This window comes from Mauremys mutica, chromosome 8 (assembly GCF_020497125.1).
Source record: "Mauremys mutica isolate MM-2020 ecotype Southern chromosome 8, ASM2049712v1, whole genome shotgun sequence".
In the NCBI taxonomy this organism is placed as follows: domain Eukaryota; kingdom Metazoa; phylum Chordata; order Testudines; family Geoemydidae; genus Mauremys; species Mauremys mutica.
In genome coordinates this window covers 39,594,183-39,619,442 of record NC_059079.1, presented here as the reverse complement: position 1 = coordinate 39,619,442, position 25,260 = coordinate 39,594,183, and the positions used below count along the sequence as shown (strand labels likewise).

General features: G+C 40.2%; 1 protein-coding gene across 2 annotated transcripts in view; it reads left to right on the top strand.

The window, feature by feature from the left end:
- The window catches only part of COL11A1 (collagen type XI alpha 1 chain), a 184,482-nt gene extending 159,602 nt beyond the window's left edge, over positions 1-24,880 (top strand). For both annotated transcript variants that reach the window (XM_045028544.1, XM_045028545.1), the window contains 13 exons: positions 1,679-1,732; positions 2,314-2,421; positions 2,507-2,560; positions 12,537-12,590; positions 13,612-13,719; positions 14,540-14,593; positions 14,698-14,733; positions 14,854-14,907; positions 15,764-16,013; positions 18,752-18,864; positions 20,108-20,176; positions 20,879-21,112; positions 23,312-24,880. In XM_045028544.1, coding sequence (XP_044884479.1) covers positions 1,679-1,732; positions 2,314-2,421; positions 2,507-2,560; positions 12,537-12,590; positions 13,612-13,719; positions 14,540-14,593; positions 14,698-14,733; positions 14,854-14,907; positions 15,764-16,013; positions 18,752-18,864; positions 20,108-20,176; positions 20,879-21,112; positions 23,312-23,458 — 1,335 coding nt within the window. In that variant the 3' untranslated portion in view covers positions 23,459-24,880. The remainder of the gene's footprint in view (positions 1-1,678; positions 1,733-2,313; positions 2,422-2,506; positions 2,561-12,536; positions 12,591-13,611; positions 13,720-14,539; positions 14,594-14,697; positions 14,734-14,853; positions 14,908-15,763; positions 16,014-18,751; positions 18,865-20,107; positions 20,177-20,878; positions 21,113-23,311) is intronic.
- The last annotated feature ends 380 nt before the right edge of the window (positions 24,881-25,260 follow it).

The following is a 25,260-nucleotide window of genomic DNA, read 5'->3' as shown; positions in this document are numbered from 1 at the left end:
GCCCCCCCTTTCCTTTGTTACATCTGTTTGCTGGATCAGGAAGAAAGCCCTGAGTGAGTTTAATCTGAGGTGATTTATCCAAAAGTCCCTTCTTTGTCTGCTAGTCACTGGAGATTCCAGATTAAGCCTTTCGAAGGGGTAATAAATCTCTGGAGATGTTACAACCTGAGTGAATTTGCCAATCACTTTCCCCCCATTCTCTCAACACACACACAATGTTCTTAGTTCTTGGAGGGCTGTGGTCAGTCTCCCCCATAGAATTACATACAATCCCTGGCACACTATGATACATAAACTTAATCAAGTAAAACCTCCCAAAGGTATTGCAGGAGATTGCCATATCTGTCACAAGGCCCTGAGCCAACAAAGCACTTAGGTACATGTTTAACTTTAAAACTATTCACACATTCATAAAACTGAGAATGTATTTGCTATTTAAGTTCTGAATTTGACCCTTTCTGAAGGCTCAATCTCTGATCATTCTGAATGGAAGCGCAGAAAATGTAAATAGAAATTACTGGATTTGTTCATATTACTGAACATTTTAAGAACTAAAAATAAGCAATTTGTATATTCTGTACTGTTCATAAAACAGATGGACATATGACTCTTACAGAGAAAGTTTTCCAAGTTTCTATTTTTTCAGCCGATAGCTATAGGCAAGAAATATCTGGTTGTAATGAAGAACTTTCTCAAGCTAAAAATTAGCCTTGTATGAAAACCAGGTGGTCTCTTATCTTAAAGATTTAAGGGTATTCAAGATGAGTATTTTCAGTACAGTACGCTAAAGTTTCATATATAGCTTCTGTTAGTAGCAGGAACTGTGTATATAAATCCCCTGATTTGAAAATTAAACTTTTTATGGTTTGGGAGGAGAAAAATATCCCTTTTTTATTTTAAAAATGTCCTTTAAAAATGGATAGTAATGTCTGTAGCTGCACATAACGTTGGCATGCCCTTCTCAAGTCCCACCATGTGGCTCTACAGCTAAACCTCATCGCTGTTCCACAACACTCTGCTACTGCAGCCCTGAGCAAAATCCAGGGCAGAAACACCCAGATTTGCAACCTAATATTTTAGACAAATAGATATAATTTCTGTATAGAGGACTTAGAGGGTGAAGAAGTGTGAATCATGAGCCATTATCCTTGCAATGGCACAATATAATAATACCTAGGTTTTTACTGAAGTCAATGGTAGAAGTCCCATTGACTTCAGTTGGATTGGATTTAGACAGACATTCAGCATGTTTGGAAATCTCACCTTTAGTACATAATATTATTTGCCTTTTCCCTTAACTTTTATAAAATTTCCCTATGTCTTTTGATGTGTAAATGTTCATCTTATATATTTATTTGTGGTGAGTTTTTTGCTCTGTGTTTATAAAGGGTAGTTGATTTTCTAGTAAATTATTTGTTGTAAGCTCCTAATAAACTGTATGAAAATTAAAAAAAGGTTTAATGGGGGGTAAGAGGGATTTTTCATTTTATTGATAAAATGGTCAAGAAATGTTTTATTTATATTATTATTAACATTTGCCAATTTTATTATTCACTGATATATAGGAAAATGTAAGAACATTTCAGATCATATTTTCACCACTTTAATATAATTTTAATATACTATAATTATGAACCAGTATTTATTTCATACCTTATACCTTTTCCTTCCTTTACAGGGCCCTCCTGGAGCAGCTGGTGCTGAGGGCAGACAAGGTGAAAAAGGTGCAAAGGTAATAAATAAGACCATTTGTTCCAAACAGTGAAATACAAAAACCATTCCAAAAACTAAATCATGCTTTTTCTAAGCTATTTATTCTACAGACTGTATGTGATATTTTAACCCTACCAAGGTAATCACAGTTAAGTTGTAAATAACTCAAATTAAAGGGCCTAAATTTAATATATAAATTGTGAAATTTTTTTGCTTTAATTTTGCTGCACAGTTCATTTGTGTTTAATGCATAGTCTACAGTAGGGGGCAGTACAGAGGCATCCCCCTGGAAGGAAGCTTCTAGAGATATTTGATGGGTTGCTATGTGTGCTGCTCACAAATGCAAGGCCAGGTCATCTCACTAGTGCAGAAAAGATGGGGAGAACATGGTCATGTCCATCTCATAAACTTTAGTGCAGGTTATCACAGTTATCGGTCAGGGGCCAAGTCTGCTCTGAGAGGAACAGATTCAGACTGTGATCATCTCTTGGAAAAGGGTGCGAAAAATTCCTTGTGCCCTCTGTCTCACTTGTGCACCCATACTGAGCTATGGATAATCAACTCCATTAATGATGTGATCTGATATGTGCTTCCTTGTAGGGTGAACCTGGGTCAGAAGGTGCACCTGGAAAAACAGGACCAGTTGGTCCTCAGGGACCTTCAGGAAAACCTGGTCCAGAGGGTCTCCGTGGTATTCCTGGCCCTGTTGTAAGTTCATTGAGTATATAGCAATATTGTTATCTTTTTTATCTTGTATATCCACTTTTTTAGAAATCTTAATTGTTTCTTATAGGGAGAACAAGGTCTACCTGGAGCATCAGGTCAGGATGGACCACCTGGTCCTATGGTGAGTATCCTTCCTTCCTTCCAATGTTATGTCAAAGGCCTGGTCTACACTGGGGGGGATCAATCTAAGTTATGCAACTTCAGCTACGTGAATAACATAGCTGAAGTCGACGTACTTAGACCTACTCACTGCGGTGTCTTCACTGGGGTGAGTTGCCTGCTGTCACTCCCCTGTTGACTCTGCCTGTGCCTCTCATGACGGTAGAGTACAGGAGTTGATGGGAGAGCGCTCGGGGGTCGATTTATCATGTCTAGACTAGATGCGATAAATCGATCCCCACTGGATAGATCGCTGTCCGCTAATCCGGCGGTAGTGTAGACATACCCAAAGAGGAAAAATCCTTAAAAATGTACCGTTAAGGTCCCCATATACATTCCGGGGAAACTGATAGTACAAATCGGTGGTTACAAGGTTTTTATCCTTCTGTGTTTTAAAATATTGAGTGCCTGCTTTACAACTGCTTTATCCAGTTATAGAACATAGCAACTGCACTGGAATCAGTGGAGTTACATTGGCATAAGACTGGAGTAACACAATGGGGTATGAGTCCCTTCAGTCCTCTGGCCAATATTAGAATAAAAACCAACATATACAAGTGCAAGAATGTATACTATCCAAAAAAGTGTTTGTCTCCAAACAAGCACTAGTGAATGTAAGGCCTTATGGCCTTCATAACAGCAGAAACCACACAGAAAAAAAATAATCCTGGTAAAAGAACATTTCCTTGGCACTAGTGATTTCAGTGCAGCCTTTGCTGGTAATAGAGGTCATGTAGGTACATGTAATTCCTGGTGCAAAAGACTAGAGCATCTGACTAATCACTGAAACGCAAGAAAATTCAGTATCAGAGGGTTTCCTAGCAAGGCAGAGCCATACTCCATCTTTAATTCACTATTCCTTGCCCAAGAAATAGTTTATGGCTGAGGTTTTCAAAGGGGCTTGAGGGAATTAGGCACCTAACGCCTATTGAAAGTCAATGGGTTTTGGACGCCAAAGTCCTGTAAGGCCCTTTAAAATCTCATCCTAAAAAGCTGTCTCAAAGAGGTAACAGATGAGGGGTGTCATCCTTAGAAACTACTCAGTGCAGCTCATCAAGTCTTCATTTTTATACTGCACAGCAACCTGCATGTTGTTACATGCTTTATTTTCCAATTCTCTTCTCCATTTGGACTCTGAGCTGTTACATTACTATTCTACTTTATCCTGCCTTTATCACAGCCTCAGATCCATTTTTGGGGCTGCTATAATATTTGTCCTTATTACTCCCCAAGCATTTAAGATTAAATGGAAAGATAATTTGAAATCATCACCTACTATATAAACAGCTGCTCATGAAAGAAACTAGCAAAAGTGCACTCCTGCACAGTGCATTATTGGGGAAAACCGACAGGTCTTTGTAGCCCGCTGCAAAGTTGTTTTTCATGATGAATTGTTGTGTTAACTCTTTAGCTAAGTCTCAGAATATGCTTTCTGTTTTATTGTTACTTCAGGGCAGTTTATTAGTCATCAAACTATGTTTTCTGACTATAATATTGATATGGCTGCAAAGCAAGGAACTAATACTCCACAAATTAATTCATACTCAGCCCAATCACCACAACCCCAGGAAATTAAAAAAAAAAATGTTTGTCTGCTGCTGAGTGGTATTTAATACTCCTTTATCTCTTAAAAATGGCTCAATGGCCAAATTAATATTATTGCACATTAATAAAGAAGGCCAAAGGAAAGGAAACACGTAGAAGTCCTAGTAGTCAGTAGAAGTAGTGGCATAATTTTCTTAATAAGTCCTTCATGATGAATAGAAAAACTAATATGATGAACAGCAAGTTGTTGCTGTTCTCAATCCAGCCTTGTATTATAAATCTACAATTCTAAATTTTAAATCTACAATACCTGGCCAGATGGTCTGGGTCTCTGCAGCTAAGCAAAGGCGATCTGGCTATGAGAGAGGTCTCAGGTCTCTCGCTTGCCAAAATAGTTGAGTTGAGATTCATCTCGATTGACTAGATACATTGTATTAGCCCACTCTGCAGTCCTATAAAGAATTTAACTTGTTATTAAACCCTCTGAGGATGCATACAGACCTCTGCAAGCAGTGCTGTAACAAGGGCAAGGTGAGTGAGGCACTTGCCTCGGACGCGCAAAACTGAGGGGCGCAGAAAAAGACAAATTAAGTTTTAAATTCTTATTATTTTATGAAAAATTATAATCACATAATATGCACATAGCGTCATGACAAATGTACAATGTAAATAGAAAATAAATAGAATACACCCTACAGTAATTATAAAGCATTGGTTCTCAAACTGGGGGTCACGACCTGGTTATGTAGGGGGTAGCGAGCCCCGACCCCTGCACCAGGCTGTGAGCACCGATCGCGACACATATCTGCGAGCCCCGACCCCTGTGTGGAGCTGTGGGGCTATGAGCCCTGACCGCTGTGCCAGGCTGTGACTCTCGACCCCGACCCCTGTGCCGGACTGTGAGCCTCGACCCCGACCCTAGTGCGTGGCTGTGAGCCCTGACCCCAGGCTGCGAGCCCCAACCCCTGCGCCGGACTGTGAGCCCCGACCCCGACCCCTGCGCCGGACTGTGAGCCTCAACCCCGACCCTAGTGCGTGGCTGCGAGCCCTGACCCCAACCCCTGCGCCAGGCTGTGAGCTCCAACCCCTGCGCCGGACTGTGAGCCCCGACCCCAACCCCTGCGCCAGGCTGCGAGCCCTGGCCCTGACGCCTGACCCCGACCCCTGCTCCGGGCTGCGAGTCCTGACCCCGACCCCTGTGCCGGACTGTGAGCCCTGACCCGGGCACGTGGCTGTGAGCCTTGACCCTGACCCTAGTGCGTGGCTGTGAGCCCCGACCCCAACCCCTGCGCCGGACTGTGAGCCCCGACCCCAACCCCTGTGCCAGGCTGCGAGCTCTGATCCTGACCCCTGCGCCAGGCTGCGAGCCCTGGCCCTGACCCTGACCCCTACACCGGGCTGCGAGCCCCAATCCCTGCGCCGGACTGTGAGCCCCAACTCCAGTGTGTGGCTGCGAGTCCCAACCCCGACCCCAGTGCGCGGCTGCGAGCCCCGACCCCGACCCCAGTGTGTGGCTGCGAGCCCTAACCCCGACCCCAGTGCGCGGCTGCGAACCCTGACCCCGACCCCAGGGTGTGGCTGCGAGCCCTGACCCCGACCCCAGTGCGCGGCTGCGAGCCCCGACCCAAGTGTGCGGCTGCGAATCCTGACCCCAGTGCGTGGCTGCGAGCCCCGACCCCGACCCCAGTGTGCGGCTGCGAGCCCCGACCCCGACCTCAGTGCGCGGCTGTGAGCCCCGACCCCGACCCTAGTGTGCGGCTGCGAGCCCTGACCCCGGGCTGTGAGCCCCGACCCCTGCACCAGGCTGTGAGCCCTGACCCTGACCCTGACCCCAGTGTGCGGCTGCAAGGCGAGCCCTGACCCTGACCCCTGCGCCAGGCTGGGAGCCCCGACCCCCACAGTTCATGATGCACTATGATGCACACCTTATTGTATTAGTTGATTTTGTACACAGATCTTATGATTAAAATAAATAAACGTTCTATTATCATTATTATTCTTGTTATTTACGTATTTATCTTTTTTTTTTTTTTACAAAGTAACTACTATGAAATTATATGAAGTGGGGAGGGCACAATTTTATATTCTTGTCTCAGGTGCAAAAATAGCTAGTTACAGCTCTGTCTGCAAGGTGGGAAGAGAGAAAGTTGGTGGGTTTCAAGGAGAAAATGGCCCTGGAAGATTGGAAGTTTTCCGGACTTGCTCTGGCTAAGGCTTTTAGTCGTGAGGAAGTTCTAGAAGGTCTGCCTCTGAGGTGATGCTGCTCAGCCGTCAGGAAGAGGTAATACATATTCTGATGCTGAACAGAAGGCGTTTAATACATTTCCAGAATGACATGTTAGGGATGAAGTCTTTGACATAGAACATGGACACAGTCATGGTTGAGTGAAATGAAAGAGCAAGTGTCAAGTTCTCAAATGACACACAAGGGTATGTCCTACTGCTGTCACACATTAAATAAAAGCAATTGTTTCTTTTGTGGCTGGAAGTTTTAACTCCTGCTGATGTGCACAATAACACAACCACATCACATCAAGAGGCTGGTGCCGCAAGGGGCAAATTCAATCCCTTCTTTTATTGCAGAAATCGTGTGGTTCAACCATGCATAAGTGAGAAGGCTGGATGAGGGTCAAAAGGCAGGAGGAATTTCCCTGTACCCTCCCCTCCTCTCATGGCCTGGCAGGGATAGGTACCCCTGCATAGGCCCTAGGACTGAAGTAGCTTTTGCAGATTAACTATACAGCTGCTCCACACAGCCTTTGTGAAGAGGATTCCTGCCCTACTTCCCCCTCACTTCTGAAGCCAGGTATTGAGGGTTGGGTTTTAGCTATAACAGCTGCAGAGCTTATCATCAGGTTCTCACAGCCTTTACAAATGTGCAATTCATCATCTAAAGTAAAATGCTTCCTAAATTAGTCCTTGCTAGGACTTTCACCTCTGAAACACCTTTTCACTTTCTTGTGTGTATCTTAACAAGAAGAGTAGATTTTTTTTTCATTGATTGGAACATTTTATGGGCGCATTCTGGTTGACTAACATAGATTTTTGCAAATGTTCAAAACCCATGATTTTACTCTATAAACAAGAAAGAGCTTCAGAACATGTATTTATACTTTTCTCAGGGTTGGAATTGTTTCTCCCAATGGACTGTGATGTAACGTCTCTCAATCGATATATAATTTGTATTACAGTATCATTAGAAAAAATAAAAAGGAGTCCTTGTGGCACCTTAGAGACTAAAATTTATCTGGACATAAGCTTTCATGGGCTAAAACTCATTTCATTAGATGCAGGAGTGAAAAATACAGTAAGCAGTATATATATTACAGCACATGAAAAGATGGGAGTTGCCTTACCAAGTGTGGGGGGTCAGTGCTACCGAGGCCAATTCAATCAAGGTGGAAGTGGCCTATTTTCAACAGTTGACAAGAAGGTGTGAGTATCAACAGAGGGAAAATTACTTTTTGTACTGCTAACGAGGCCAATTCAATCAAGGTCGACGTCGCCCATTCCCAACAGTTGACAAGAAGGTGTGAGTATCAACAGAGGGAAAATTAATAAATTTTAATAATAAATTTTATTAATAAATTAATAAAAGTAGTTTAGTCTCTAAGGTACCCCAAGGACTCCTCGTTGTTTTTGCTGATACAGACTAACATGGCTACCACTCTGAAACCTGTCACCAGTGAAAAGTATCACTAGAGGCTCCAAGCAAGATCAGGATCTTGACACTACACAAAAAGAAAAGACAGCTCCTTCCTGAAGAGCTTACAATCTAAACAGACAAGACAAAGAGTGGGAGAAAGACACTATTACTATCCCCTTTGTGCAGAGGGAGAATTGAGGCACAGAGATTAAGTGACTTGCTCAAGATCAGACAAGAAATCTGTGGATGAGTCAGGAACTGAACTCAGAGTCTGTGCCTTAATCAAAGAACCATCTTTCTTCTTCTAAAACAAAAAATTACTGGTCATTAAACATCCCTTTTCACATTTAAGTAGCAAAAATGTCCCAGGGGATTTAAAATAAAACGTATAGTTAAAAGATCTGTCCTGAGGCTATTTTAAATGCCAAATTTAAATCAGAAGCAAAGTATATTAATGAGTTATATACCAATGAAAATAATAATTCAAGATTGCCTGTTGATTAGCTAACTCTAGTAAATCATTATATTTACACAGCAGCATATTAAACTTTGGTTCACATCTGAAATAAAGTTCAGAGACAGCAGTTGCTGAGTTTAGGTTGCATTCCCAATGGACTGCAGTTGTGAGAAGCATGCCAAAGTAGATATGCAGCAGAGTACAACACGCTGCAGGTGAAAATGTTTGATTCTATATTCCAGAAGCTTAAAAACTTATCAGCCCTGTTTTCCTTTTCCCTTTTTGTTCATGAATTATGTATTTGCCTAGTCTTTTGCATCGGCTGATATCCTGAAGTAGAAATGGAAAAGGTACACACTGAATACATTTTTGTACATGAAAAGTTGTGGCACTTCTGAATCTGTGCCACATTGAATGTGTCACTTATGACTGCTATCCATATAATAATTTCACGTATGCCCCCTGCCAGCAGGAGACTGGTAGTGATGAGATACTGGATCAGTTTAGCATCTCCTCTCCCCAATGTGTGAGATTAATGGCTCAGAAATTAATGCCTCTCTTACACGTGCATATGCCCTGCATCATTTGGATTTTCACTGTATTCTGTACAAATTAAACAAAATCAGAATTATTCCTCATATGGATAGCAAGAGATTATCAAGTTTGTAAGTGAAGAGTTCTTCCAAACATAGAGATCCGCTCTCATCTTTCCAGCTTTTTGAAAAATAAACACATTTGTTGTAATTATTACAAGATTAATATCTTAATAGAATTCCCTTATGTCCTTGTTAAAGTTAACGGAAAAACTCTCAAGGAAGCAGAAAGGGAAAGGAAAATGATGGGAGTGTCCTATCATGAAGTTTATTCCAAATTCTTCCATCGGTTATGAGGAGCGCTCACAAGATCAACCTTTGGTTGTGTCAGAGCTGAAATAAGCAAGGAGTTCACAGTGCTCCAAACCCTGTGTACTTCTGGGGGATCTGTAGAAGCTCAGTGATATTGGTGTGGATCCCCAGGCCTTATGGCTTCCTGCAATTTTATCCTGCCTCCCAGTTAGCACAATACCAGTGGAGCCCTTTGGCAGATTTCTCTTAACATCATCTAACACTGGATCTTCCTAAGAAAACAGGGTGGTGTATTCTACAATATGCAGTTCGGCTGAGCCTTGGACTGTAAACACTTCTGAGTGGATGTCCTATGGAGTTGAGAGTGATTAAGATCCCTGTCTTGTCCCTGTTTTTCCCCCTTGACAGAATTCAAGCTCTGGAACTCTGAACCTCCCCCTTTCTCATGTTTTGGCTAGGTGCAGGGCCATACAGAAATCTAGAAGCCAAGGTCAGGTCTTTCTTAGACCATAAGAAAAAGGAGCACTTCGCCCTCATTGGAAGACATTACAAAATCACCAATTTGACGTGATTTACAACCTCTTCTCCAAAATAACCCAGACCTCGAAGAGCAGAAAGAAGTGCATTGGCTGAACAACATGAGGAAGCTTGCGTATTAGGCCAAATTCTGCCCTGATTTACTCTCTCACTACCTCCTTCAGTGCAACCTCCATTAAGTAAGAACAAAATGTGGCCCACTATATCTGCCTCAAGCAAACGCACATTTGGGAGTTCTAAACTCACTCACAAATGAAGATTAGGGAAGACTGGTTTACACCCAGAGCAGAGGATGTGAAGTCAGAAGCTCTTCACGCAGTGGGAATGGCAGCTTCAGGATTTTCCATTTTGTACTCTTGTGAAGGTGTTTTCCAACTCCTATAGAGTCCTCTAGCTCCCCACTTCCACTTTTACTTTCCTGTCTTCAGATCTCACATCATGGTACCCTGCTTTCCATCTCAGGAATCTTGGGAATGACTCCTGCCAGTGTCAATTTGTAGACGTTTCAGATGTTCCATTTCTAAATTAGATATTGAACACCACGTACTTCTGTGGGTTCTGTCTAGCCTCTTTTAAAACTAATTCTGATAGCAGTAAGCTTAACTACCAGATAATGAGATTATGTCCATTCAAACCTTTTAATCTCTTATGTTATTGTGTGTGTTTGTGGTTTCTTATGTTATGGGCTGTGCTTAAGTAGCCATCTCCTAAGTCTACTTTTTAAAAAAAAACTGCAAATAAAAAAGTTGATTCAAAATGTGCCACAAGAGCGTCTTTTATAATCATTATACTGTAGAGATAGATTTAAGAATATGGAACCTTATTAGATTGAGATTTTTAAATTGTCAATAAAAATTTAACAGTCTCCTCTAGGTATTATAGTTTGAGATATATTTACATTGCACCGAAAGAAATTGCATTTCAGCTCCTGTCAACATTAAACACATAGTGCTAATGCTGTCACTGTGATGTTATTTTTTTAAAAGCTCCCATTTTAAGTCCTCATTTTAATTGCATTTGTTTACAAGGTTAGTGTGAATCACAGTTTCACAGAGTCACAGGCATGAGTGGTTCAGAAAAACTATGGCACTGGCAATAGAGTATTTTATAATATCATTGTCATCATACGTAGGCTTTCCCAAAAACTTTTTAAAAGATGCATACTGTAGGATACCAAAACAAATTTGGTAAATTCAAACTGATGCCATTTGGAAGGCAGTTCCCTTCTAAATCTCTGAGAAATGAGTGTTTTGAGAACATTTTGTCCAGTCCAATTCTTATGGGATATTCCTTAAGCCATTGTTGAATCTATGCACACTGCTATCATGATGGCTGAATCTGGCAGCATGGCAGCTTGGGCAAAATTTACAGTAGAGCTGACAATCTCCATATACAGGTTCATAAAACCTGAGTAGTGATTCTTGTTAGTTTATGAATGCTTGTAATTTAACAATACATCTCCCTACACAGGGCCAAGTAAGGGCCCAATCCTGCAAAATTTAGGCAAGTAGTGCCATTGACTTCCACTGGATTACTTATATGAAGAATGACCACTCACATGACCAAATTTGAAGAGTCAGGCCCTACATGTCCCCACTGTTGTCCCGTGGTGCATGAATTCTAACTGGATAAAATAGTGCTCCATGCTTTTGTGCACCTTTTGTTTTTTAAGCACCCTGTCAAGAGCTGACAGAAGCAGCATTAGCACTGCTTCCCAAGGACCAATTACAGACCAAAATTGTGGCAAAGAGTGTGTCTGACTCTCTTTTAGAAAGCACCATCTACTGTTGTGGTGCAGTATAAATGATTGGTGGCATTGATTTAAGAGAAAAAATATTTATTGTAGGTACTTATATGGGTCCCATCACTGTAGTGCCTAAGTGCCTCATAGTCTTTAATGTATTATCCTCATAGCACCCTGTGAGGTAGGGAAGGGCTATAATCCCCATTCTACACTTGGGGAACTGAGACACAGAGAAACTAAGGCCCATATTTTTAAAAGTATTTTGACATTGCTCTGCTGGCATTGCAAAGCCTAAGGGACAACATTCTGAAGGTATTGAGGTGTCTAACTCCCATTGAAATCAGTGGAACTTAGGTGCCTAAATACCTTTAAAATTGGCCCTAAATGACTTAGACAGCCAAGTCTCATTTTCAAACGTGGCAGTGCTGAGCAAAGCAAGGCCTAAGTACCTTTAAAAATCTGGGCCTAAGCAACTTGCCCAAGGTCACACAGGAAGTCTGTGACTGAGCAGGGAATTAAACCCTGAGCTCCCTACTTCCAAGTTAATACCCTAACCTTGGACTGAAATATGGAGTGGCTCTCAAACTAATAACAAAATAGGGGGAAATTAATATAAGACACCTGATTAACAATCTGCCAGATATTACTGATCCTCACTACCAACTTAAGTGAATTAAGAGGCCTCTTTACCACTGTATTAGAACAGGATAGAGATAATAAAGAACAAGCATTATTGAAGAAGTAATGAAAAGCATGTAACGTGCCCACAAGCAAAAGTACTGTAATAAAATCAACAAAACATAAATTAGAAAATTTGATTAACTATCACTTACTTCATTGGGTATTTCCAGTGCCATGTGGAGACTTTTAATTGACCTTTAAAGAGCTCTTTCCTCATAAATTTCCAGTCACACAGGCCCTTGCTTCCACTTCCTAGTCTTGTCAAAATCAGCTATTCTATTAGTGCAATGAATCAGAAATGTTTCTTTTAAGCATACACTTAAAGATTATCTTGTGCCCTAAGTTGTACACTCAGCCCATCAGCCATTGAATGCCACCGTACATGAACTTACAGTACTTTTTTATTTCACATAAATATTATGAGTGCATCCTGCCATGACATTTAAAACTTGTGTTTAACATTATTTCCATTGACCTATTTAGGGTCCACCTGGCTTGCCTGGACTGAAGGGGGATCCAGGTTCCAAGGGTGAGAAGGTAGGTGGAAATTTCTCACTTTGTGTCTTCAGTTTGAGAAAGATTCCATAATTATGTCATCAGTCTAAAAGCCAAGTGTTGGCTGAGTGTATAAGACAAAAAACAACAACGTATTTCTGTTGTATAAAAAATGTCATAGTGACACGAAAGGTCCATGACACCCATCAATCAACTCTCCACTGCCATAATAAAAATAATAATAATAAATAATAAATAATGAAATGGTAGACCACATCTGCCCATCCCAGGAGCATTCAGAGAGAAAGGAACAATCATTGCCTGGAAGGTAAATTTAATTACTCTGGCTCTTCTCTGTTATTAAGAGCCCACAGAAATCCATAGGGGAAAAGCATATAGTTTCACAGTTGGAAATAAGACATATTAGCCTTTTTATATATAAAAAGCCACAAAATATAAATATAGAATAATTGGTGTGTGTATCTTTAGTGTGAAGTAATAGGAGTAATGACTTTAAAGATATAGGATGTGCTTGTCAAAGGATCCTAAGAGAAATAGGCAGTGAAATCCTATTGAGCTATCAGGGCAAGAGGAACTGTAGGTAGAAAGGGGCATTGCTTGGTATGAAGTCCATCCATTTACATACTTGGATCGGGTATTTTAAAAATGTTTATTTCGTACTGAGGTGGTTTACAACTCTACTTACAAATGTGTTTGGAGTATTTAAATACTGACAAGGGTGTGACGCTTGTACTGATAGGAATTGTTGTTTCTGCACTGGCTTCAGTAAGTAGCTACTATGTAGCATGCGCAGATTTATTTTTCATGGAATAAGTAGTTAACGCTGCAGGTAATCTCTGAGCATAAATGTCTGCAAATGCATGTACCTGTAGAATAATTGTGTGCCTACTGTTTTTAGGATTTTTAGGATTTCTCTGTAAATACGTTCAGTGATGACTTTTCAATACCCTAAGCTATCAATGTATATTTCTCATTTAATTTACATGTATTCATAGTTATATACATTGACATTCAATCTTATTTTTCTCTGCCTCTTTTCTAGGGACATCCCGGTCTGATTGGTCTGATTGGACCTCCAGGAGAACAGGGTGAAAAGGGTGACAGGGGTCTTCCAGGTCCACAAGGAGCTCTTGGAACCAAGGGCGATGCAGTTAGTAAAACACACTTTTGTTTCCATTTAAGTTCTGTACAAGCTTATCCTCTCTGCCAAATCAAGAAGAAGAGAATTTAAATTCTAAACCATTTGCATAGATCTTGTATATGAGTAGCACCTGGAATCCCCATTCAGGAATCATGATCCCATGTGGGGAGGGATAGCTCAGTAGTTTGAGCATTGGCCTGCCAAACCCAGGGTTGTGAGCCCAATCCTTAAAAGGGCCACTTAGGGATCTGGGGCAAAAATTGGTCCTGCCTAGTGAAGGCAGGGGGCTGGACTCAATGACTTTTCAAGGTCCCTTCCAGTTCTCAGAGATTGGTATATTTACAGTTATTATTACCTTAGGTGCTATACAAACATATCATAAAGCTAAAGAGCTCAGAATATAGCTTATGGACAAGACTCAATAGGTGGATGAAACAAACAAATTGGTAGAGGACGTGGTCACAACAATTTGCTCAACATTTTCACATTCACTAGCTGTGCTCACAATGTAGCTCATCATCTGCCCAGCTTTTATCAACTGGCAGCATTCTGTGTGCATGATGTCAAAAGTGAGCCTTAAGGAGGATTTGGGAGTGGATGGGGTACTGGCTTATGAACTTTGGAGGGTGAGAGGAACAAAAACAGAACTCAAATTGACATGTCATGTTGTTAATAAAGAACAGGATCTAGATCATTAAGCTGACTCAAACCCTGCATAGAACTACTCTGTAGGTATACTTAACTAGTCATCTTATTGCCTGTCACCATTGCTCAGTATAGCAGAAACAATGCAGATAGACTAACGTAGTTTCTGCTCATTCTTCTTTAGGGCATTCACGGTTCTGCTGGTCCACTCGGCCCCCCTGGCCCTCCTGGTTTACCTGTAAGTAATTACATCCAAAGTGTCTTGCCAAATATTGTTCAGTTCAAAATATTCCCATCTTAGTTTGTGTACAACTCAGTGTAACTGTGTCCATTGTCCCCTAGGGTCCTCAAGGTCCAAAGGGTTCCAAAGGATCCACTGTAAGTAACTCCTCTCCAGACTCGTTCTGCATTTTCCCTTGGGGTTGGTGGTTTTCTTAAAAAAAAAATCTGCTGTTTTTCCAAGACTGCTAACATAGCATTTCTTTCACTGATTTGCAGGGTCCTGGTGGTCAAAAGGGTGATGGTGGTTTACCTGGCCCCCCGGGTCCTCCCGTAAGTAAAATCACTTATTTGACGATGCATTCAGTTAATGGTCCAAATGATCCTAATGATATTAGAGCTGGTTGAAAATATTTCAAACCGAATGCTTTTCTGTTGGAAAATTCCAGTCCATAAATGCCAAAAATTTCACAGAAACGTGATGTCTCTGACAAAAATTCATTCTGAAACAAAAATTTGGGGGGAAAAAGGAAACACTCTTCCTTTTTCAGAACATAACATTTTGATTTTCCATTTTTTGATTTTATAAAATATAAAATGCAAAAAAAAAGTCACAGTTGAAACGAAACATTTTCTCAATCTGAAATGCAATTGGTGGAGGAATTTTGGTTCTCTGGAAATTTCAAATATTTTTGGTTTCATTCCAGTGTGAGAATACTAAGAGACTGTCTGTCTCAGGTTGTTTCCCAGGTGCACTGGGGCAAGTAACCCCAGAACTGCACCCCTTTTGGGTAGTGGACAGCATGGTGGTGGACATTGGGGGTGAAGCCTGGGCCTGCCTCTTGCCTGCCCCCTTTGAGGCATTGTGGGCCCTCTGAGGAGTAGGGATAATGCAGTCCCTACATTTTTCTGAGCACGTGGACTATGATTTTGCTCCATATGGCATTCCCCCTGCTCTGCTCCCATATAAGGGCCAGGAAGAATCTCTCTCTCTCTCTCTCTCTCTCTCTCTCTCTCTCTCTGTAATCAAGCCTTCACCAAACCAAAGGAAATTTGAGAAAAATAAATAAAATAAAAAAGAAGACAGACCATTCAAACGACCTCCAGCCAGGATTTCCATCTATCAATCTATTTATGCAGCTAGAAAATAAAATTAAAAGGCAACCAAAGTATGTGATGTACTTTACAGGGTCCTCCTGGGGAAGTTATCCAGCCTTTGCCAATCCAGTCACCCAAAAAGACAAGAAGATCTCCGGATTACATGCTGGCTGATGCAGCTGATAACATCCTGGATTATTCTGATGGCATGGAGGAAATATTTGGTTCACTCAATTCTCTGAAGCAAGATATTGAACATATGAAGTATCCAATGGGCACTCAGAACAACCCAGCCCGAACTTGCAAAGATTTACAGCTCTGCCACCCAGACTTCCCAGACGGTATGTTAATATTACATGACAAGAGCAAATGGGCTCAGGTTATGATTTACTGAAGTATATTGTCATCTTATTAATTCTAGTTATATAGTTAATATAGTCTCTAAAGAAAAGCTAAGAAAATGTTCATTAAATCCATTATTGCAGGGGAAAAAAAGCCATTTATAAACATGGTGAATTTAATTTCAACTATAGAAATTCTGTGCCTGTAAAGCAAGAATTCATTACATATGCAATACAGCCAGTCTGGTTTTAGATGTACAACTTTTACAAATTGCTTTACCAAAAAAAAAGCATATTAGCAAGAAGAGAAATAAAAGTTTAAATGTTTATTTAGAAAGGTAGACTTTGCATTTTAGAAAACCACCTTTTCCCAAAAAACAAAGGGTGAAGTCCTTGTGCCATTGAAGTCAATAGGAGCTTAGCAACAATGATGCAAAGATTTCACCCCAAAGATATAATTGTTTTAAATCTGGGGGTGGGTTGCAGGTTTGTTTTAGGTGCTACAAATATTAGTCCAGAATTTTCAAAAAATGATCGGAGAGTTGTACAAAACATTACTGAATACTGCTCACAATAAATTCCTTCATAATTCTTTCATCCTAAAAAGACATTGAGCAAAAAATACTGAGGTTTTTGTGAAATGTGGGGACATATTCAAGATCATATGGCAATATTAAGACTAGTACTTTCTGGTGTTAAAGTTAAATAAAATGCAGAGTCATAAATTAGGCAGTGTTTCAGAGAAATAGCTTTGTTTATTTTTGTTTATTTATTTATTTAAACTGCACTTTCTCTCTGATAAGCTTTAAATGAAGGCCAACTTTCACACAGCTCTCCTGCTTTTATATTTCTTTTATTGTAATGAATATTTCACCCCGTTCAAAGTAATTTTTTCACTTTTTAAAATGAGAGCAAAAATACATTTTGACAATTTAATAATACTTATTGTTTTCACTCTAGACAGATAAAAACAGATGGTTGCCTTGAGGAACAGTTAAGTAGTGAATGTGCTGTATGAAAAGTACATATATTACAATTCAGTACCTCCATTATAATGACTATCTTTTATAGAAAGTCTCTGACTTGTTCACTTGCCAGTATTTATCTATTATTTGGAGCTTTTGTTTTAATATGAGTGAAGGTTTAATTTGGTTAAAATAAAAGTGAAAACATTCATTTCTTTACAAAGCTCTTGGGAGTAGGAGGCTAGCTGTCAGGACTGCCTATTTTAAATAAAGAGAGTCTGAACAAAGAAGGCTTATATATAATCTGTAGCTATTATACAAATATCATACATATAGCTTTATGTTTCATACTTTACATTCAGGAGACAGTATTACTGAAAGGATTGGTAACCAGGGGCGACTCTAGTAATTTTGCCGCCCCAAGCACGGCGGCACGCCACGGGGGGCGCTCTGGCGGTCGCCGGTCCCGCAGCTCCTGTGGACCTCCTGCAGACGTGCCTGCACTGGTCCCGCGGCTCCGGTGGAGCATCCGCAGGCACGCGACAGGCAGAGCGCCCCCCCGCAGCATGCCGCCCCAAGCGCGCGCTTGGCACGCTGGGGTCTGGAGTCGGCCCTGTTGGTAACACACGCCTTTCAGAAACCTGCGCTTTGGCTAGCACCTGGGCTAGGAGGGTAGTGACTGAGAACCATTGCTATTTGCTGTTCTGTGTCCACATCACAGAAAACACCATTATAATTAGAATGATTGTTGTCAGTCACCTTAGAGACTGACATTTGAATGGTCTTGGGACTGACTGTAGCACTCACCCCCATCACCTTGTCTACACTAGCATTTCTAGGACCCATCATTCCCAACAGTGGTAAGAAGGGTGGAAGCTGTAGAGCAGAAAACGCTCAGACCAGTTCAAGTGTCTTTGCCATTATGTTGTCTAACCAGCCATCAGTTATGGTGCTTTTACTATCTAGAAACATCAGAGACAACTACACGGCAGCTTCAGGGTTAGGCAGTATAGTGGTAAAACGCCTGAACCTGAGGCCTATCTCAGTTTCCACCAGTGCTCCCAGTGCAGTTGCGTAATTCAGGAGTTAGAAGCAGGGGCAATGGCTCTAGTCCCAGCATGCACCACCCAGCAGAGGTGGAGAAATAAGCTAAACTCCACAGAGGTGTGTAGTAGCAGGCATCCTGCTTCAGCATACCTAGGATTTCTCACATGCACCCTCCTATGACTATGCAGCTCCTGAACACAGGGCTGTGCCTAAACATCACAATCCAGCCCAGGGTTTGAACTGCTCCTTTATGATGTAGCCTTAACATTTCTTCTGCTTGTTTTTCTTTCAACGTTTTGAAATATAAGGTTCTGACTTTTCTTTAACTGAAGGATCTGGATGTTGAAGTCACAGGAGGCTTACACATACAACATGCTTTCTCCATTCCGCTGGGGTCTCTCTCTCAGAGCTGTGCCTCAGATTTCAGCCTCCTGCGGTGCCATTCACCAGTTCTGCAAACGACTTACTAAAGTCTTTCAGCAAACAAAGGGAGTCATACCCTGAAATAAAATACAAGCTAAAATAAAATAAAAAACGACTGAGGCTGGTTTTATCTTTCATAAAAGAGCAATAAAGACAACAAAAAAATTGTTTTTCCTTCCCAAGCTTTAAGATGAAACAACTATAGCTTTACAGCTAAAACTTTTTGAGCAGCATTAGATGGCAATAAAAGATGACTTCAAAATCAATCATTATCTTAAGTAAATCCTCTCTTGTTTGTTTTAGGTGAATATTGGATTGATCCTAATCAGGGCTGCTCTGGAGACTCCTTCAAAGTGTACTGTAATTTCACAGCAGGTGGCGAAACTTGCATCTACCCAGATAAGAAATCTGAAGGAGTAAGTACCAATCTGTGTTTTGCATTGACTGTTGACAGTTCCTGCCATGTTGTTGCAATATTGAACTAAATAGTAAAATTATACTGTCATGTTTTCATTTATCTGTTTTTATTACAGGCTAATTATTACATTTAATTTGCATAAACATGAGTAAGGCTGCGAGTCTGTTATGGAGGTCATGGAAGTCACAGATTCAGTTACTTTCCGGGACCTCCAGGACTTCTGCAGCTGGCAGGTGTGACTGATCCAAGGGCCAGCAGCAGTCCTGGGCAGCACCCCAACCCCAAGCACCAACAGGTGCCCAGGAGCTCCCCCCCGAGCCCCCCAGCACCAGCAGGCACCCCAGAGTTCCCCCTCCAGAGTAGCATCTGCACCCCTGCAACCCCTCAGAGCACCCAAGATTCAGTCAGGTGTATATAGTACAAGTCACGGACAGGTCACGGGGCTGTGAATTTTTGTTTATTGCCCGTGACCTGTCCATGACTTTTACTAAAGATACCTATGACTAAATCTTAGCCTTAAACATGAGTAAGGCAATGAAACGATACACAAAGTTAACAAATAAAAATGATACACAAACTTTTTTTGCAGATGTACTTTATTACTCACCTGCTTGCTAGCTAAATGTCTCCTGCAGCCCAGGATGTGACACAGCTATTTACTCATTACTAATGAACACATAAAGTTCAATCTGATACCTAAAAGATAAACCTAGTGTCTGATTCTCTACTGTCTTACCCCGGTGGTATCATTTATACCTGTACGAAGTGGCTGAAAAACACTACTATTTTGAACTGGTAGTGTTTCACACCCATAAGTATAAATGGCTGCCTAATGTGCAACCAATGAAGAAGGTGGCTTTCTAAAAGCCTGTCTAGACAAGGGATATGAATCAATGTAGTCATACCAGTGCAAATCCTAATGAATCCAAATGAGTGCAGTTTACCCCAATAACTTATCTGAATTGATCTGAGGTATCTGCTACATGCTCTGTACAGCTTATGAACAGAAACTATTTTAACATCTTTAATTCACTTCAGTTGGTCTAAAGCAATTAAATTGTAGGTATTTTGTCTCTATCTAAGCAAAGTATCCAGTTTTAGGGCATTAAATAAATCAAATGTAGATGTGTCTCTGCAGGTTGATAGCCCAGAAGGAAGATTTATTTTGCAGTTTTTGATGTGAAAAAGCATTCTTTTTTCTAACGTATGTTGTAAATACTCACATTCTCTGCTTACAACAGGTAAGAATTTCATCATGGCCAAAGGAGAATCCAGGAGCCTGGTTTAGTGAATTTAAGAGAGGCAAACTGGTAAGTAGTCATCTCAACATATAGTGATTCACAAACCAGGCATGTACTATCAATGATCAACGTTCACCAAGTAATATTGACTATATAATACAAAAAGGAATTCGTGCAGTCTCAACCTTTTCCCCCCTTAACATAAGAACAGTTAAGTGGCCTCTTGCACATTGGACAAAAGGAACCTGCTCTGTGCTTTCCTACTTATCATGCTTCAAATGTAGCAAAAAGCCAGTAGTTAACTGCAGAGCGGATGGCTGTATTCTGGCAGCCCTTGCACCACCACTAACCCTCTGCAAAACAGCTTGGATGCAGATTCCCAGGCACCATTCCAGGTAACTAAAGATAGGCTGCAGCATCATTTATGCATACTCAGTAACAGACATATAGTTACAATTAACTGAACCTATGTCTCAGAAGAATTTGCTATTACAAGGTCACAGAATATTTTGGAGATGATTCTCTGCATCCTGCAATAGGATGCAGCTAAATGTATAGTTGTTTGTCATAATTCCTGCTATAAAACGAAAACCTTTTTACTAATTCATAGCTTGATTGTGCTTTAAAATCTAAGAATGACAATATAATATGTATCGGCTGGTTTTTACGTTAAGGTCAGTTAATGGGATTCTGTGTCAACAGTAATTTTCTGCTTTTGCACTTAAGAGAAGGAAACAACCAAATGTTCATGTGCCTACTTATATTTTCCAGCTTTCCTATGTGGATGTTGAAGGCAATTCCATTAATATGGTTCAAATGACGTTCCTTAAACTACTGAGTGCCTCTGCCAGACAAAATTTCACTTACAACTGTCATCAGTCAGTAGCTTGGCATGATGGGTCATCTGACAGCTATGACAAAGCACTGAGGTTCTTAGGATCAAATGACGAAGAGATGTCTTATGACAACAATCCTTACATCAAAGCTCTTCATGATGGCTGTGCAGTAAGTATAGGCTCAAAATATCCCTTTCTACTTTAATACGACAGGTGGGCTTAGGAGTCAAACTAGTTCATTCTTATGCTGTCTTCCTTCTGAGAAAGGCTCTGAAGATTTTATTTTTAATATTCTGCCATTTTAGTAGATTTTAACTATAATGAAATTAGTCAGTTCTCTAAATTTCATATCAAGAAAAATATTAAGCATAAATTAAGCAATAGCAAAGCAAAGTTTGGAATGAATGCTTGCTGTTAATGCCAATGTGCTGAAATTAGATATTTTGCTAGTCTAAATGTTATGTAAGGGAAAAGCAGCAGAAAATAAGTATACTGAAAGGAGGCATTGCACAGTTAGTATATGTTAACTCTCTGAAAACAATTAATGAAAGGGAAAGATACATAATGCAAAGTGCATACAGCAAAATGGGCATTGCATATGCATCCGACGAAGTGGGTATTCACCCACGAAAGCTCATGCTCCAAAATGTCTGTTAGTCTATAAGGTGCCACAGGACTCTTTGCTGCTTTCATTGGATAGCTGTAATTCATAGATAAACAGTGGATCCAAAGCTTGTGAACAAATTGCATAGTTTGACATGTGTGCATTGCTTATCTAAAAGAAGAGCAGAAATCAACATAAGGTAAAGTCCATGGATTATATCCTGCCCACTCTTCTCCCAGCTTCCATAGTGTCACTAGGAATATTCCATACACACACCAGCTATCTGATCATCTCTCCAACGAGGTATTGGGTCCATTCAAGTGTATCAGATGTTGCTTCTTGCCTCAGAAGCCACATCTCAACGCTGAATATTTTGCCATTTGTTGTCTAGATAGCTACATATCTATGCATTTACACCTGACTAATCATTGTGTTTTTGTGAGATCTAAGAATCCTCTCTAAAATTCCTTTTTTAGAGACAATTATTGAGAAGGTTGTGATAAATAGCTTGGGGCAATACCTGGAGTCCTTGGGTTTCCAACAACCTTTTCCATTTGTGTTAGACCAGGTTGTGATACAAAGACATTCTTAGTGTAGTTGGTCAGTGATCTCTTCTTGGCAATGGATGTAGAACACATTCACTGTGGATTCTTTTACATCTATCACTGATTTTTGATGCAATATGCCAGGGATGTTGTTCACACAGGTTTGAAATCCGGCAGAGTTAGACAGAATGGTACTCGACTGGCTGTGTTCTTTTCATCTTTAGATGAATAGTAGTGTTTTGTTTATCTGCCAGAAGACTTCTCATGATGGAGTACCATAGGGTTCTATTCTATGACTGCTTCTCCAACATGTACCTCTCTTTCCAGTTATTTTAGGTTTTTTTCTTTATAGCTTTTGCTATCATGGCATCTATATGTGGAACTCTTGGGAGAGGTAGTGAAATGGTTTGGGGCAGTGCAGTGCCATTAATAAGCTGATAACACTACATTCTACAACCCTTTTTTATCATAGCCTGCTGTGACATTATCTCAGCTTTCTCAGTGTCTCTCTGAGATTGGGGGTTGGAAGAGGGGGTAAGATGACAGAAGCTCACTCCAGATGATAGCAAGATGTTGCTTTGGCTCGGTAAAATAGCAGAGGAGATGGTGGAGCTGATATCTGCCCCCACAATTAACAGGGTTTGCCTAGTTTCTTAAAAAATAAACAAAGGTGCACAATCTAGCAGTCATGTCAGAGTCCTGGATATTCTGAATTTCCAAGTAGCTGCTGTAGCACTTTGCAGCGAGGTTACAGCCTTTCTCCTTGGAAGTGCACATTGTCTCAGTTGTCATCTACAGATTGGATTACTGGCCTCTTCATGAGGATAAAATCCCCACAACCCCTGACAACATGATTCACCAGCTACTACATATGCAAACTCAGAATTCTCCACGGAACTTTAAACCTCTGATGGATTTTTCTGTTTTATCCCATAGATTTTTGTGCTGTTCAGTCACTTTCTCTTTTACAAAAACAGTGGTTTCACATTTGCATTTTTAGAAGATAAAAATACTAATTTTAAAAAAGAAAAGAATTCAAGAAAAAACATCTTATTAGAAACATCTGGCATTAGTGTATACTGTTCAGTACATGGAGGGGGGCCGTTATTTATAATTACAATCTATATTGTAAAGTTAACTTGTGAAAGATCTGTAAAACTGCAGCTTTTATTTATAACCATTTTTTATTTTGTTTTGCCCACCCCCCCCTTTTTTACAGTCAAGAAAAGGCTATGCAAAGACTGTGATCGAAATCAGTACGCCTAAAATAGACCAAGTGCCTATTGTTGATGTGATGATTAATGACTTTGGTGATCAGAACCAGAAGTTTGGATTCGAAGTTGGTCCTGTCTGTTTCCTCGGTTAAGTATAGGGCAAAGAGCAGATCGGCAAACAAGTTGTGCCTAGGTGCCACTGACCCACTTCATGCCACATGCAAGTTTTGATTAAGGATGGCATAGAAAAAATGTCTTGCTGGGTACGTATGTCTTATCTAGGAAATATCCGTTGCCCTTGTAGGGCCAGAATCACATGACTTAAACTTATTTGGCAAATCATGAGGGACATAAGAGGCTGTGGCAGAGACACACAACATAGGGATAGCTTTATGAATACTCCCTTTGGATTCCTTGGTGCTTTAAAACATGAATGTCATGGTGCTCCTATTTCAACAAAGAGGTGCTAAGGAGGTGTGTTTAATAAATTGTAATTATTCTATGTACAGTACTATACTGTTATTTGTGTGTCCATTTCCAAAACTTGCATGTGTCTCTGAATTGCATCTGGCTCTTATTTTATAATTGCAAAACATTTTTGTCAATACTGTGTATGTATTATGAAAAATAAAGTTGTAATTTCCAGTGAATCCAATTTAATTTTTCCGATTAATAATAAAGTCCCTTTGTATATATTGATGTTGAAAAGCTCTGTTATTTGAAGTCGTCAACAAAAGCTTCAGGTGGCAAAACTGGAAAATCTTTGGCAAGGAACTCAAAACAACACTTTGCTGATATTACTTTGTGATCATGAATTTCAAGAATGAACGCACCCATTGAGGTGCTGTATTCCATGGTGCTATTACCTCAGACATTTTATTTTCCTTTTCAGATTCCAGGATTTCTTAAGATACCTGTATATACCTAAAATAAGCAAGTTTATATTTGTGGGTGGGGAAAATGTGTATGAAAAAGGGGGAGAAAGTATGTGCAGAGATCTGTTTAAGTCTATGTGAAGTAACTGGTAGTTATAGTTTATCCTTTTTTTAATCTCATCTGAATTTGTTTTCATTGTGCTTCTTTAAACCATATAAATATTAAAACTTGATTCAAAACAACTATTTATGGATTTGTGCAGTGTTTACATAGCTTTTATGCGAGCAGTGATGACTATTTGCTTCTGAACTGGATACTAAGTTCCACACGATAGCCCATATATTATTTGCCCATCCCATCAATATGAATTCTCTGTTATTTCAACTTAAGGCCAGGAACACAATATGTCTAGGTCATGTGATTCTACCTAGTTGCAAAGCAACATATGAGGGGACTGCTACCTACAGAGCTTGTTTTCTGACCCAAACTGTTACAATTTGCAATCCAAATCTCACAAAAAGGTTGGTTTGGCCTTCCATCTAAACATTTTTTTTCAGGTAATTGGAAGTAGAAATAACATTTTAACTTTAAAACACAAATCCTTTTGTAATTATTTTTCATAATATATGTAAGACTTGAAAATATATGTTTGTTACTATTTCTTATATAAATTGTTAAATTAATTGGTACCCGATTCCACTCCCTCATTTCCAACTGGTATTTTATACATGTAAAAGTGAGATTTAAAAAGTCAACTTTTTGCTGTTCAGAATTTCTTTTATTTTTGAACCAAAGTTTGTAACTGTCACCTCAAAGAGGGAAAATACGAATTTTATTAATAAAATCAAGTCTTGGCTACCTGGACTGGTCACTCTGTTTCTTCAAGCTACAAGAAATATTACATCAGTTTCAGTAGTGTAACAGCATTCTACTTCCAGACAATCCAGAATGAAAAAAAAAAACTTCTTATAAACACAGGCAAGCACTACAAATGCATCATGAACAGAGGTGTTAATACCTAAGGCCCCAACCCTGCCATTTATAGCTTGTAGAGAGCCCTGTTATAGTCAATGGGGCT